Source organism: Castor canadensis, chromosome 9 (genome assembly GCF_047511655.1).
Source record: "Castor canadensis chromosome 9, mCasCan1.hap1v2, whole genome shotgun sequence".
NCBI classification, from domain to species: Eukaryota; Metazoa; Chordata; class Mammalia; order Rodentia; family Castoridae; genus Castor; species Castor canadensis.
In genome coordinates this window covers 53,803,674-53,820,404 of record NC_133394.1, presented here as the reverse complement: position 1 = coordinate 53,820,404, position 16,731 = coordinate 53,803,674, and the positions used below count along the sequence as shown (strand labels likewise).

Sequence of the window (16,731 nt, the reverse complement as noted above, 5' to 3'; positions counted from 1 at the left end):
CTCAAGCCATTTGCCCATGGCGGCTTAGAACCATGATCTTCCTGGTCTCTGCCTCTGAGTAGCTAGGATTATAGGTGTGAGTCACTTATGCCTGGCTAAGATTCTTGTTTCTGTGTCTCATAGCAGTGAAACAAAATAACTATTACCTTTGTGGATCTGTATAGCATTGTAAAAAGGAGAGAAAGAAAGACAAGAGAGAGAGAGAAGAATAAGAAGGAGGAGGAGCAGAAGAAGAAAAGAAAGGAGAAGAAAGAAGAGGGATGGAAGAAGAAAGGGGAAAGGGAAAAAAGGAGAAAAGAAAAGGAAAGGGAAGAGAAAGAAAAGAAAAGAGGGAAGAAGGCAGGAAAGGTGGGAGGAAAGAAAGAAAGGAATGAACAAGTAAACAAACTAGAAGACGTCTAATCTTTTAAGCCCATTCTCCATGAACTCCACCAGACAAAGGCAGTTTGGGTCACAGAAATGCTTTTTTTATTATTATTATTCATTTATTCACATGTGCATATACTGTCTGGGTCATTTCTCCCTCCTTCCCCCACCTCCTCGCCTCCCTCCCTTCTAGGCAGAACCTGTTCTGCACTTTTCTCCAGTTCCATTGAAGAGTAGAAATGAGCAATAATAAAAAAGACATAGCATTTTTGCTAGTTGAGATAAGGACAGCTATACAGAGAGATTCCTAGCATTGCTTTCATGTACAAATGTGTTACAACCCAGGTTGATTCACACAGAGATGCTTTTTATGAGTGATGGAAACACCTTTTGCTAGCCTCCATCTAGTCCCCTTCTTCAAATTTGTAGACACATACTGGTACATCATAAGAAAAAAAAATCAAGGTAATTGGATGATTCTCCTCTTCCATTAGTGGGTGTGTCTATCATTACCACTGACCCTGCAAAGCCAAAATTATAGATATTAGGACGATGATCCTCAAAAAGTAAGACAAGACCATTTCATCTACAAAACATTTCAACATATTGCCTATTTGCAACCTCAAAACATCAGAATATGCAGGTGAAGAGTACAGCAAATAGGGTTCAATTCAACAGTATAAAACATTAAAGTAAAAATAGCAGAGGCTTAAAACACAAGAAGTTCAGACAAAAGTGGTCCAAGGCATGTTGATTGCTCTATGGTCATCAGAGACCAGCTCTTTCCATCTCTCTAACTGTATTGTTAGCACAGGCTTCCATTGTAACAGTTCCAAAGGGGCTTCTGGAGTTGAAGCATCAGGACCATTCCATTTCAAGCAGAGAGAAGGAGGAAGGTAAAAAGTGCATGACCTATCATGCTTCCCTTTTAATTAGTCATCCTAGAGGTCCTGTCTGGTAACCAGCTTTCAATTTATTGGCAAGAGAATCTAGGCAAAGTAGTACGTCAGATACATCATTCTGAATACAATCAGGTTTCTACCATAAGGTCCCAGGGAATGTGTATATTGTAAGAGTTTGCCAGATGATCCTAATTCATCCTAATCCCTTGGGAACCACTGTTAAATAACTTCTTGGAGAAACTGCTTGAGTTAGCAATCACAAAAAAATTAATTCAAGGGAGCACTTGTCATTTGTGTTCCCATTCCAGTACAAATCCATTCCAGAATGGATGCTGGGAGCATCATTCTTCTTTTCTCAACAAGAGCCCAGATGTTCATTTGGGAATCAGGTTCTGCCCCACTAGTCTAGGTGGTCCAGGTGCAGACCTAACCCAGTCCTGAGAATGGGACCTAAAATCAGGCCTAAGCCAATCAGCACACTATATCCTGCTGACCAAGTGATTGAGTCAGGGAATGCACAGTTAAATCAGTGAATCTTAAGACATTACTAGAATGCAAACTTAATCAAAGTAACGACATTACTTGTCTTATTTACACTGCTTTCCCAGAATCTAAATCGGTATCTGGAATAAGGTAGATGCTCAATAAAGGTGACTGAATATTAAGTATCTAAAAATGAAACTAGGAAATCAGAGAAAACAAGATTTTATGACATTGTTTGAGTCTCTGCCTCTTATTAAAGGACAAAAATACAGCAATTTAGTTTAAAGATCTTAATTGACTTTATTTTCGATTCGAGAATCAGACAAAAGTTCATTCCATGAAATAGAATAAGTGTTCTAATGAGCTACATAGGTTGGTTTTATGAGTAGAAAAGAGCCTGAAGAAAGCAGAAGCAAAAAATTAAAAAGTGGATTGGTTATTTCCAAGTAAAGCAAGGACAGGGATACAGAAGAGCAAGTAAGTCACTGACTAGTTAACATCAGGTTATTTCAGGTTATTCTTTCTTATTGTGAAAAGATTAAAGCAGAAAGAACATCATTATCATTCTGATTGAAATCGGCCTGTTGGGAAAATGTGACTGTTTATCTCTCTACTGCAGATAAACAGCTTAACTTCAGGTTGGTAATGTAGAATTTGAGCATGAGGTCTGCCATTTTCATTTTCAGTCTACTCTGTGGGAGCTTAGTTCAAAACCATGGCTTCCTAGAATTTTTATTTAACACTATGTATCTCAATTAAATCTACTCCTGGGTCATTCAGTTACTAAGTCAATAAATTCCTTTGTTTGCTTCACCAGTTTGAACTTGAATTTCTCATTTGCAACCAAAAACTAGGTAATAAGGAAATAGGGTTCTTTTGGCAGAACCAACAATCTAAGCCAGTAAGGTTTAAAATTTTAGTAAGTTCAGAACACGTCAATTATTTCTATTAAGCAGAAGAACTAAAAACAGACAGGACAAATTAATAAGTAGAAATTTGAAGTATGAAGGGATACAGATTCACCTTTTCATGACATTCTATTTTGTTTCTAAAAATTAATGAGTCTTTTTAACAAATTGTATGCAAATAAATGGACATCGACATGAAAAAAGAGTCTAGATGCAGACTTTTTACTTCTCACAAGATTTGACTCCCATTGAATTATAGACCTAAATAAAAAAATGCAAAACTATTAAAAAAAAACAGAAGAAAAGCTATGAGAAAATCCAGGTGATCTTGAGTTTGTCAATGATTTGTAGATATGAAACCAAAATGATGCATGGGAGGAAAAAAAAGTTGAACTTCATTAAAATTTAGAAATTCTTCAAAAACACTATTAAAAGAATAAAATGCTGGTGACTCACACCTGTAATCACAGCTACTCAAGAAGCAAAGATTGCAGTTCCAGGCTAACCCCGATAAAAATTTTGTGAGACCTCATCTCAACAAACAAGCTGGGTAGGGTGCCCATGTGGGAGATCTAGGTAGGAAAGTCATCTCTAAGGCAAAAAAAAAATCTTACTGGAAAAATAATTAAAGTAAAAAGGGCAGAGATCATGGCTGTTGGTAGAGCACCTGCTTAGCAAGTATGAAGTTCTGTACTGCTAAGACAGACAGAGAGATAGAGAGAGATTTTTTAATAAAAAGACAAGCCAGATTGAAAGAAAATATTTGTAAAACATATATTTGATAAAGGCCAAAATATACAAAGAACTCTTAAAATTCACAATAAGAAACCAAACAACTCAATTTAAAAATGAGCGAAAGGTCTAAAGATATACCTGACCAAAGAAGATACACAGATGGCAAATAAAGATGTGAAAAGATGCTCATCATCATGTCATTGGGGAACTGCAAATCCAAACAATGAGACAGCTGTCCACGCCTATTACAATAGCTAAAATCAAAAACTCTGATAACACCAAATGCTGGTGAGGATACAGAGCAATCAGAGCTCTCATTCACTGATGGTGGGAATGCAAAATGGTATAGCCATTTTAGAAGACAATTTGTCAATTTCTTTCAAAACTAAATATAGACTTACCATACAATACAGCAATTGTACTCCATGGTATTTACCCAAATAAATTTAAAATTTATGTCCACACAAAAGTTTGCATGAGAAACTTTATAGCAGCTTTATTCATAATTACTAAAACTTAGAAACAACCAAGATGTGAATGGGTGAACAAACTGTGGTACATCCAGACAATGGCACATTATTCAGAGATTAAAAAAAGATAAGAAATGAGCTCTTGATCCAGGAAAAGACAAGGAAGAAACTTAAATGCGTGCTGCTAAAAGTGAAAGAATCCAAATCTGAAAAGGCTGTCTGATTCCAAATTCAGGACATTCTGGAAAAGGCAAAACTGCGAAGAGAGTGAACAGATTGACTTGTGGTTGCCTGGACATAGAAGGAAGAGGAAAAGACAAACAGGTGAAACACAGGTGAGTTTTATGACAGTGACACTATTCTATATGATATAGTAATGTCAAATGTATGCCATAAAATATTTATTGAAAGCTATAAGGCTACAGCAAAAAGTGTGAATCCTAATGTAGTTATATAAACTTTAGTTAAAAACAAGCTATGCAAACTTTAGGTAATAGCTTTAGTTGTTGTATCAATTGACAAATCAAGTATAATCTGGCAATGGTACTCCATGGTGTTTACCAAAATAAGTTTAAAACTTATGTCCACACAAAATGTGATATAGTAATAAAGGATTTTAATAATAGGAGAAACTTTGGTCATGGTAAGAGCATATGGGAAGCTCTGTACTTTCTACTTAATTTTTTATAGACCTAAAACTGTACCCCAAATTATAAAATCTATTAATTTAAAGAAAAAATCAAATAAATTTTAAAATAATGAGTAAATTTTGAAAAAACATTCTCTGCTTTTATGGATGTTTCAAATTTCTGTAAGTTTTCACAAAATGCATATTACCAGAAATTCTACACCTTGGACATTAGTTTATATATGTATTTATTTGCATATATATATATAAGAGAGCAAAGATTTCTTTGAAAAGGGTATGTAGTGTTATTAATAGCAAAAAGTCAAGGAACAACTAAATATACATCAAGAAAGAAATGGTTAAGTAACTTATTCTTCTTTTACATACAGAATAATAGATAGCACCTAAAAAGAAGCAGCCATATATGTACAATGTAAGTAACTTCCATGAGGAAAGGAGTTGTCTTTTTTTGCCCATGAATATAGCCTAAGTAACTAGAATTGTGCCTACCACATTCTAGGTCCTCAGTAAACATTGGTTGAATTAATGAATAGAGAGTGATTGTTGCATTTTTAAAAGAAAGGTACAAACAATGTGCACATAGTTTGTCTTTCTTTGCATAAAAGAAATATAAATATATGCATGAATATATATTTCATAAGTCTGGAAAGATACATACAAATGTGATAGCCAAGAATAAGAAACAAAGGATGAAAAGTGAAAGAAGAAGATTTATCTTCATTATGTTTCTATTTATAAATAAAATAAAATTCTCCAAGAGAAGGATGGAAAATATCACCACAAAACCAGTAAGTTACTAAAGAATGCCCTCACAGAAAATTGGACAAGATAAAATAGGCAACTCATGCAAGAACAAAGATAATCATTAATGCTCAAAGTAATAATAAAACAAATACCAATAAAATAAGAAATTATCTCTGTTTTACCTCAATTTTATAGATGAAGAGATCCTCAAAATGCAGAGTTGGCATGGATACACACAAATGGGCACACTTTGGAGCTGTTGACAGAAGCTAAACTTTGGAAGCTAAAATTTGGAAGCTAAACTTCCAAACAATCAATGACCCAATGAAGAAAAGGGTAAATGAACTGAAAAGAGCTTTTTCAAAGAAAGAAGTCCAAATGGCTAAAAAACACATGAAAAAATGTTCACCATCCCTGGCCATAAAGGAAATGCAAATCAAGGCCACATTAAGATTCCACCTCACTCTTGTTAGAATGGCTATCATCACGAACACAAACAACAGCCAGGCACCCAGTGGCTCACACCTGCAATCCTAGCTACTTGAGATTAGGAGGATCATAGTTTGAAGCCAGCCTGGGTAGATAGTGAGACCCTATCTTGAAAACATCCAACCTATAACAGGACTGGTGAGTGGCTCAAATGGTAGAGAGCCTGCCTAACAAGCATGAGGCCCTGAGTTCAAACCCCAGTATAAAAAACAAAAACAAAAAAACCACAAACAACAAATGTTGGCAAGGATACAGAGGAGAAAAAAAAAAAACCTTATAATGCTGTTGGTGAGGATGTAAATTAGTACGACCGTTATGGAGGTTCCTCAAAAAACTAAAAATAGAACTACCATATGATCCAGTGATTCTAGTCCTAGGCATATATCCAAAGGAATGTAAGTCAGGATATAATAAAAACTTTTGCACACCCATGTTTATTGCAGCATTATTCACAGTAGCCAAGCTATGGAAACAGCCCAGATGCTCTACAACTGATGAATGGATTAAGAAAATGTAATATATATACATATATATGTATATATATATATATATATACACACACACATACATACATATAGATACATACATACATACACATGTACACATGTGCCTACAAATACACATAATGGAAGATTATTCTGCCATAAAGAAAAATGCACTTTTGTTGTTTGCAGGAAAATGGATGAAACTGGAGAACATCATGTTAAGTGAAGTGACCCAGGTTCAGAAAGACAAAGGTCACATGTTTTCTCTCATATGTGATAGATCCAAATACAAGTATTATAATATATATATTATACCTATGTATAATATATAATATGCATATACATATATGGGGAGAGAGAGAGTATGTTACCAAAAGTAGGACTGTTACAGGAGAATAAGGAAGGAGAAAAAGAAGAAAATAATAATAGGGAGTATGTGTAGGAATAAGACACAATGAAATGCACTGAAAACCATTAAACAATACAGGGTTGGGGAAAATGATAAGGAATAGTAATATAGGGGGTTTGACTGATTAAAGTACAATATATTTACAAGTTAACTACCAAGGCAAAACCCCAGTGGGTAATGAACAGACACAATGAAGGACAGGAATGTAAAACAGGTCACGGGAGGGGGAGGGTAAATGAAAATGGTAAAGGAGGGTGAAAATGGTTGAGGTACTTTCTCCACGTGTATGAATATGGAACACTGAAACCTATCAAAGTCATTTTGAGAAGGGGAGCCAAAGAAGAGGGAAAATAATGAAAGGAATGAACCAAACTGGGATACTATATATATATGGAAATGTTACAATGAAACCCCCTGTATAACTATCATATACTAATAAAAACATTTAAAAAATAAATAAAATAGCTGAGCACCAGTGGCTCACACCTGTCATCCTAGCTACTTGGGAGGCAGAGATCAGGAGGATCACAGTTCAGAGCCATTCTGGGCAAATAGTTCTTGAGCTCCTATCTAGAAAATACCCAACACAAAACAGGGCTGGTGGAATAGCTCAAGTAATAGAGCACCTGCCTAGCAAATGTGAGGCCCTGAGTTCAAACCCCAACACCACCCAAAATTAAAAATAAATAAAGAAAAACATTGCCAAGAAAATGAACAGAGTACCCACCAATTGAGAGAAAATACTTGTAAAGTATGTATTTGCTAAAAAAGAATGTGCCTAATGTGAGTCAACTCCCTGTATAGCTATCCTTATCTCAACTAGCAAAAACATTTGTTCCTTCCTATTATTGCTTATACTTTCTCTACAACAAAATTAGAAATAAGGGCAAAATAGTTTCTGCTGGGTACTGAGAGGGTGGGGGGGAGAGGGAGGGGGCAGAGTGGGTGGTAAGGGAGGGGATGGGGGCAGGGGGAAGAAATGACCCAAGCATTGTATGCACATATGAATAATAAAATAATAAAAAAATAAAAAAAAGAATGTGTCTATGAGGTATTAAGAATTCCTGTAACTCAAAAAAAAAAAAAAAAAAAAGATGAAGCAACCCCCAATCCCCAATTGGGGATTTGTAAAGAAATAAGGTGCAAGTGTTATTTGGTACAGAAAAATGGCATTACCTGAAGAAAGAATTCATCCAATATGCTTCAAGCCTCACATTTTACTCAAACTTTGAGCATAGTGAAAAGAATTATTTAATATTTTCAAAATTAATTGACATATAGACTTGTTCATTAAAAGGAAAATCCAATATTAAAGTAGAAACTTCTTTATATTAATCTCATCCTAATTAACTCTTAATAAAATTTGGGTAATAATTCAGAAAATAAATCACACAAAAAAAGAATCACATATAATCATTTTTTATTTTACAGCTTTCTAAAAAATATAAACCACCAAGAAATTTGAAAAGTATACACAGAATAATCTTTTAGCAGTCATACCATAACAAATAAACTATGTGTTATTTTACAAAAGTAGAATAACTCAAAATAATTGCTGAACAGAACAAAATAACCTCTATCTAGGAACTCTGACTAGGAACACATAGTGCCACTAGGAGATTAAATGGAGCAGCACTGACATTTTCCATTATCAATAATTACTAAAATTGATAACAAGACCTATTTCCAGGAGACTCTTCCACTGGTTACTGGTCATTCAAGGTATCAAGTTAACATCTCGAATTTATTTCCAAAATACCATTTTTCCTTTCCCTTTGGGAGAAAAGTTCAATGCAAGGTAGAATAGCTAAAATCACGGGACACCAAGCAAGGACTGGCCTGTACTATGCTTCCTGGTTCTAAAACACCAGAAAGAGAAGAATGTGAACTATGCTGTCCAATACAACAGCCACTAGCCCTATGTGGTTATTTAAATTGAAATTTAAGGTTTACGTCCTCAATTACACTAGCCACATTTCAAGTGTTTACTAGCCATGTGTGACTAGTGGTTACCATATTGGACACCACAGATATAGAACATTTCTATCATCACAAAAAGTTCTTTGGACAGCACTGGATGTGGGAAGTGTTTCTTCTCCCTCTGCTTAGCCAAGATGTAGGCTGCTTGTGTGTGCTGCTTGGAAAGGGAGTTCTCTCAGTATATTCCTAGACTGGTGATGGAGTCACAGAAGGAAGTAAGGTAGCCTTTCTTTGCATAGATTACCCTCTTCTGTGTATGAAAGAGATGGTATCTCATGGGGATCAAATACACAAACATAAATTCTACCAAAATCTAATTGATTTGGAAAATTCGGGAGGAGATCAATGACACAAATGAGAAAGCAGCAAAATTAAACATTCTTTATCCTCTACCAAATCTCCATAAAGATATCATGTCCATCAAGAAACTGTGTAGGTGTCCAGAGCTGTCCTTGGAATATCCTGGTGTGGGGCAAGTATGTTGGCCGAGAGAGGTCAATCCTGGCAGGCATTTCATAGGAAAACCTGGCATGTCTTCACTCTGCTCACTCAGAGCTGAGCAGTGTTCATTTGGAGTTTTGCCAGTTGCGAGGGAGGTATGGTTTTGATCTGTTTCAAACATTATGCTCCCTTAGAACTATATTTTTTAACCAAGGACATAGACTGCTAGTTGTCCACCCAAGATTCACCACCATCATCCTTCTTACCAAGAGAATTCAGATTTTGGTTGAAGACTACAAAAACTCATTTCTCAAGCAATCTTGCAGATAGCATCAGCCAGAGATATAGTTCTGACCAATGAGAAGTAAGCAAAAGTTGACTGTCGAGAAGCTCTTTAAAAAGAAGTAGATTCAAACCAGCATGCCCTGTTTTCCCCTGAGGTTTCCTCCTTCTTCTAGTGGGGAGCTGTAGAGACCATCTTGGAACCTAGGAGAAACAGTCAAAGAACCTGAGCAGCCACTCCAGCCTGACATCTGTGAACTGCTGAACCAGCATCAGCAGTTGCCCATCTTGCGCTCACATGGAATGTGAGTCACATGAGAAAGAACAAAACCCGAATTTGTTCAAGCCACTGTTTCCTCACTTTCTATAGTATTATCAAGATGGTGCTACATCTTGATTCCCAGTAGAAAAATGGCATTTCCATCTGAAAGTAAAAACCAAAAATTCTTACCTGAAGAATCTGTACCTATTTAATAAATCCCAGTAACTTCATAAGTTTATACTAATGAAATAAAGGTTGAGTATAAAGATTTTTAACTTGAACTCATCCACATCTTCAGTATCTGTCTATAAAGACCAAAAATGGCAGAAATGGTCAGTCTCATTAAATAGAGTAGATGCAATTAAGAATAGATTTTTTTTTTCAGCTCAATCAATGAGGAAATTTTTTTCTGAGTGTCTATTATATTCTGGTTTCGTTCCAGACACAGTCTGCCCTTCTGATTACCTAACTTCCTGTATGGTAAGAAGCTCACTACATAATCAGAGCAGTATTAATCTGTAACTATTTTTTGCAGACAAAATAAGAAATGGAGAATTGAATAATCTATTTCACTGATTTAAACCAAAAAAAAAAAAATTTACAGCTCTTGCATAGCATGTGTAAGGCCCTGGATACTATCCCTAGCACTACAAAACAAAAAAGACATTTATCATTGCACTTGACAATGTGGAGATTACTGGTGTCTCTAACAAGTAGTTTCATTGGAAAAAATCTATAACTCAATTCTTAATTTTCCCTTGATATGACATGGACACCTAACAACGATATCCAATGATCCTACAGTTTTAACTGTGAATTTAGCTTAAATAAGCATTAGTGCTTCAGACTAGCTACAAAAATGAAAGGCAAAGCACAGAACTTTGCAGAAACTTTCTATGTGCTACAATAGTATCATTAGTATTCTAGGAGCCCCTAGGTTAGTACATATGACTTAGAAAAAATATTTCCCAGTCTCCTAAATAGTTTAGTCATTTATAATGCTGAAAATTTTAGTCATTTAAAATTTAATTCAAGCACTTATTTTGAAACTATAGACAAAATAGGGAATGTGGAATTTCAATTTAAAAATAGGGTATTGCATATTTTTTACTTACCTAGTTCCAAGTTTCCACCCCTGCAAGTGAACCAAAAACAAATCTGGCACCTTGTCATTCCCAGAAAAGCCAGTGCATGGCACACTCTGGGTAAATTTTATCTTATTCTGTAGAATCACACCAGATGGTGTCAGTCCTGCATCTACAGCTGGGCCCTAAAATTGAACTTCAGGCACAGGAACTTACTTTATCAGACATTTTAGATTTTGCAGGTATGAGTGTGATGTCACTTTCATTCAACATGGTTATCTATCCAGGTGGAACTGTGGCTCCATTATGATTACAAGTTTAGAAAATAGTGAAACAATTAAGATTTGAATCATTTTGAACAACTGAAAATTAGAAACAATAATAAAATAAAAACATTTGAAATAAGATACTAATATTGCATTTACATAATCATGGCTCATTTCCTTCGAATGTAGGGAATTCAACTTCTAACATTGCTGAAGAGTCACTTAAAAACTTTCGATGCAAATAAAACATAGAATCAGGTGTGGTGGCACATGCCTTAATCCCAGCTACTCAGGAGGCTGAGGCAGAAGGATCACCACTTTGAGGCCAGATAGGGCAAAGTTATCAAAACCCTATTTCAAAAAATAAACAAAAAATAAAAGGGCTGGGGGTGTGCTTCAAATAGAAGAACAGTTGTGTAGCAAGCACAAGGCCCTATTTTCAATCTCCAGTACTGCAAGGGGTAGAAGGAAAAGAAAAGAAAACATGAACCATGTGTGATGGTACCTGCCTGTATCACCAGCACTTGTGAGGCTGAGGCAGGAGGATCATGAGTTCAAGACCAGCCTGGGCCACAAAGTAAGACCCTGTCTCAAAAAAAAAAAAAACCAGAAAAAGAAAAAGAATGCATCTAAATATTTTATAATAAAGTTACACATAAAATAAGCAGTTCTTAAAAACAGATCTGCCATGTAATCCAGAAATACTACTCTTAGGGATATACCCGAAGGAATGTGAGTTAGCTTACAACAAAGGCATCTGCACACCCATGTTTATTGCGGCACTATTCACAATAGCCAAGTTATGGAAACAGCCAAGATGCCCCACTACTGACAAATGGATTAAGAAAATGTGGTATCTACACATAATGGAATTTTACTCAGCCACAAAGAAGAATGAAATTTTGTTATTCGCAGGTAACCGGATGGAACTGGAGAACATCATCTTAAGTGACATTAGTCAGGCTTAGAGGCCAAAAGCCACATGTTCTCCTACATATGCGGATTATAGACCTAAAACAAATGCAGCATATTATGGGACACGGGTCACACTAAGGGGAGGCTGCCCACAGGAGGGATAGGGCAAGGGAAGGAAACCAAAACCTTGAATGTGGTTGATGTGCTCACTGTACAGGAATAAATATGGAAATCTTATACTGGCTGGGGCCACCAAGGGAAGGGACTAAGGAGTTGTGAAGAGAACTAGAAGAGTTGAACCAGTGGGGTTGTAATACATATATGCATGGAACAAACACAAGGAAATTCCCTGTGTAGCTATCTTTATTTCAAACTAGCAAAAATGTCATGTTTCTCTTTTTATCTTTTATGTTTTTTCTTCTACAAAATCAGAGAACAGGAGAGTGGACAGGTTTTTCGGTGGCGGGGTGGGTGAAGTTGGCACCAGTGGGAAGGGGGAGGTGGTAGGAAAAGGTGTAGGAGGATGAATATGATGCAAATAATGTATACACAGGTATGTAAATACAAAAATGATACCTGTTGAAACTGTTCCAGGAATCAGGGGAGGAGTGATGAAGGAGAGCACTGGAGGTGGTGAATTCAAGTGTGATATATTTGGTACATTGTAAGAACCTTTGTAAATGCTACAACGTACCCCCACCCAGCACAACAATAAAAAAATGAGTAGTTCTTAGGCCAATTATAGAGGCACACATTTGAAATATCAGCACTTGGGAGGCTAAGGCAGGAGGATTATGAGTTGGAGGCCAGCCTAGGCTACATAACAAATTCAAGGCCAGCCTGAGATGCACAGCAAGTCCTTGTCTCAAAAATAAACAAATAAAATTAAATACATACTTTCAAAAAATAGAATTGGCATAGTGATTGTCAGGACCAGGGTGTTGTCAGAGGATGGAGTAGCCAATAGGTAAAAGCCTGGAACTCAGACCACTGTGAGTGTAGGAGCCTTAAATATATGCCAAGAATTTATACAGGTAGCCAATCATGTGAGTTCAAAAGTAGTTCTGATTTGGGAGATCAAGTCTATCCTGCATCTGGGGAAAATGATGATTGAGTAAAAGAACAACAAAAGGCAGTTCACATATAGGTGTCAAAGTTTCAAAAAGTGTCTCTACCAAAGCAAGGGCAGAGACCAACAGAAGCAAGTTTTGAGACCAAATGTGAGGAACCTTAATGCCCATAGGTTAGCGCCAAGATCCAAGGAAAAATTAGGTCAGGGGAATAAATACTCATTTTTTTTTTGGCCTGGATAAATGAGAAGTTAGTAAGTAATGAGTTAGTTTACAAGGAGGTTATAGAATGGCACTGAACACAAGATAGAAAGACAACCACTTCTTTCCTAGGAACTTGAGTGAACTGCTCACCCAAAGACTTATTCTCCATAGACTCCTATAGAGAAATTAGAGACTGGTTAAATCTCTGGGCACCAGTGGCTCTGCTAGGAAGATTAAAGGATTACAACATCAAGAACTCCATCAGGAGTTTAAAACCATTTGCATTCTGATTATAAAGTGTAAAATGATTGTTTTCTATGCTCACTAATTACTCCCACATTCATCTTCAATGTTCATATTAACCATATATACGCCCCTATCACCAATACCAACCAATTAGAGGACTATTGTTCAAAGCACAACACAGATTCACTCTACTTCATTCTGGGAATTCAAACTGGAAATTCCAATCAAATCTTACTATATCGCTAATAAAAAGATGGTAAAGAGGTGAGAATTTGTTGATGACATAATAGTTAATAAACTGCCTACTTCATTTAAGAACAGGTCTATTTTGACAAAGTGTAATAGAAAATGTGGAAAATCATCTGAGTGTCTCAAGCCAAAGACTTTCTCCATATTTACTCACCTAAGTAAGACTATTTTTCCTTCTTTTCGATTGTCAGAATAATTGTACTGGGGCTGGAGGTGTGGCTCAAGTGGTAAAACACCTGCTTTGCAAGCATGAAACCCTGAGTTCAAACCCCAGTCCCATTAAAAAAAAAGAGTAATTGTCTTCTACTTCACTTTCATATTACCAACTTGGGCAAAATTTTGTATTTCACTAGTTTCTTCCACTTTGCAGTGTATTTCTTCGAGTCTAAACAAGTATTTTCAATACTACAGCCATGATATAGCATGGTCCACTCTAGCATTACTAAATCTGAATCTTCCTTATTGAAGACAAATTATATCTACAACATATATTTTACTCCAAGAACCCCTGCACCATTTTCCAAGTGAGCAGAACCATTATTGAAATTGCAAACACTTCTATATCTCTTTCTAGTTTCCATAATCCTCACCTAGACATTGATTCTGGCAATGAATTAGAAATCAGTATGGGGCGGAGGCCCTGAGTTGGAACTCCAGTACCACACACACAAAAAAAAAAAGCCTAGAAATCAGGTGACTTCTTGGTTCCAGTGGAGGCCCACCAGCTCTGCAGGTATAAGGAAGACCTTGACTTCCTGGTACCCATTTCCTTCAACTTGACCTTTCACTTTGGCAGGCCCCAGATCTTCAGAAGTTTAGCTGTAACTGGGGGCAACATGAAAGAAGCACTGGGTAGGCCCAACTTACCATCTGCAGACCGCTTCCATCACCTATTGCCTTCCTACAGGTTCACAGGCTGTTATTGGAGCTGCAGAACGGAGTGTACCAGCCAAAGGCAGTAACTCGGATCCAGACGACACAAATCTAGAGAAAAGCATCTACAGCTGAAGAATGAAGTTGTTTCCCAAACCAACCAGACTGAAGAGAGATACAAAAGGAAAGCTCAACATGAGCACAGGCTTTATTCAGGAAAGAGAGCCTGTGGAGGGACTCTCCAGCAAGAAAGCTAGAGCCCACTGCCACGCACAGGTTTGAGGTAGATATAGGAGGCTAGTGGAAAAGTACCAGGAAGGTCACTAAGGAATACTGTTGTGGTTAGGTCACTGTCAGCCCACCTGGAGATAAAGGTTAACAACTGTCCTTTTGTCAGACTTTGGGTTAGGGTGGGAAGTTTCCAGTAAGCCACTATGAGAGGAAGGGGTCTGGTCCTAACATGACTGCACTGTGTTCACCCTAACATTAACATTGCGGGGAGAGTGCACAGAGTGCACTGGTGAGTTTACTCCTGCCCTGTCAATCTTCCAGCAAAAGCTCCAACCCGAAACCACAGATTCGTTCCAGGTCCTCTTTTTCTTGTTGCTCTCCATTATGCATCAGTATCCTTTTTGCTGGCCCTTCATGCCATCACCAAAAGGACACAGGCGAGCTAACTCAAGGCATCTTCCAAAAGTCTTTCTAACGTTCCCTCTCCACTATCCCAAAGTCTACGCCCATCCTGCGCAGCAACCCCTGGGCTAGATTAGGAGTTAAGGTCAGGGTAGTAAGGCATACCCCTGCCCAATCAATCCTCTCCCACTGACTCACCTTCCCTAAGCACCTCCAATACAACTCCGTTTACCATCTCCCAGAGCGTAGATATTTAAGGCAGTATTTGGAATATTTCAATCGTTTCCTCCTGTCGCCAGTCTTAAAGGTCAACTCTCCTTCGACGATTTGGATTTTGTTTTGAAGGGGCTGAGCCGAATTGGCTGAATAATAAAATTTCCTACCCCTTAAGTACAAATGCAGTTGGACTAGAAATAAGAGCTTACATGTGCCCAAAGCCATTTCAGCTCCAAAGGCTAACTTGTCTCTTTTTTCTCTCTTTCTCCTTGCCCGGGATCAGGCTCCCTCTGAAGAGCACGACGCCAAGCCAGCCCCCATGCACCCACAGTCCCTGACCCTCGAGCGTGTGGCCCGCCCGAGCATCCGCCGCCCGGAGCCTCCGGAACGCACCTGCTTGCTCCGCGCTGCCCCGCACCTGAAAGTGAGCAGGGGGAATCGAGGCCGAGAACCTGCCAGACGCCCCGCGTCGCTCGCTGCCTTCTCGCCAGTGTCCGCGCCTGGGGTCACACAGCTTGTTCGTGGTTGAAGCCCCAAGGCTCGCGATGCAGCGAGAGGCGCCCCGGCTGGAGTGTCCCGGCTGTGCTGGCCACGGAGTTCTTCAGCTGCTTGATGACCACGAAAAGCAGGAGGAAAAGTAGGAAAAGCAGAAAGAAGAAGAGCGCCAGGTAGAGCAGCAAGTTAAGCTCCCACTCCATGCTGGAGGCGCCCGGGCTCGGTGGCCGTGAGTGCGCGGCGCAGGCTGCGACTGGTGGCCGAGGGGCGCCGCCCGCTCTCGCAGCTCCGGCTCGCTTGCGCCTCTCCCAGCTAAGGGGACACGTGCCACAGCGCCGCTGTGATGCCGGCTCCTACTCAGGCACCAGAACCCTTAGCTTCACTGAGATCCTCTCCTGCGCTCTTAACGACGCGAGCTGATTTCTTTAAGAGCGATCTTGAGCGGGAGGGGACCTAGTTGAGGTAACAGCTCAGTCCTAGGGGTGTCGGGATGGGTTTTTGCAAATGATTTTGGGATTTCCATTAACAACATTCACTTCCCTTCCCAGTTAATTTCTTTTGTTATTTTCCTTTGTTACAGCTTTTCAAAAAGATAGGTGCTGACATGACCCAGAGATGCAAAAGAATGCAAAATACAGGTGAAGATGACTCTAAAGGTTTATGAGATGACTTTGTGCCATGAGGTGACTTAATGGTGCCTGAGTAAATTCCAGTTCAAGATGCCCCTCTCTTCAGTGTTGCAAATGCGCTAAGTATGGAGTGTACTTTTCTCTGGGGGACAGGTCCTTAAGCAAAGCATTAAGAGTAAAACTCATTTCAGACTGGGCAGTGGTGCTCCACTCGTGTAATCCCAGCACTCAAGATACTGAGGCAG

At 38.3% G+C, this 16,731-nt stretch overlaps 1 protein-coding gene across 2 annotated transcripts; it reads right to left on the bottom strand.

Moving 5' to 3' along the window:
* Positions 1-500: 500 nt before the first annotated feature.
* On the bottom strand, positions 501-16,283 carry Smim43 (small integral membrane protein 43). Of its 2 annotated transcripts, none has more exons than XM_074041649.1 (3): positions 15,756-16,283; positions 14,508-14,624; positions 501-887 (listed from the first exon to the last, which is right to left on the bottom strand). In XM_074041649.1, the coding sequence occupies exon 1, from the start codon at positions 16,058-16,060 to the stop codon at positions 15,869-15,871; it is 192 nt and encodes a 63-aa protein (XP_073897750.1). In that variant the 5' UTR covers positions 16,061-16,283; the 3' UTR covers positions 501-887; positions 14,508-14,624; positions 15,756-15,868. The 2 variants fall into 2 exon arrangements, with proteins under 2 accessions (XP_073897750.1, XP_073897749.1); XM_074041648.1 differs by lacking the exon at positions 501-887 and adding an exon at positions 8,044-9,547.
* Between the last annotated feature and the right edge of the window lie 448 nt (positions 16,284-16,731).

Excerpts from the sequence above, each read along its gene's own strand:
- Smim43 (XM_074041649.1), bottom strand. The coding sequence starts at position 16,060 with ATGGAGTGGGAGCTTAACTTGCTGCTCTACCTGGCGCTCTTCTTCTTT.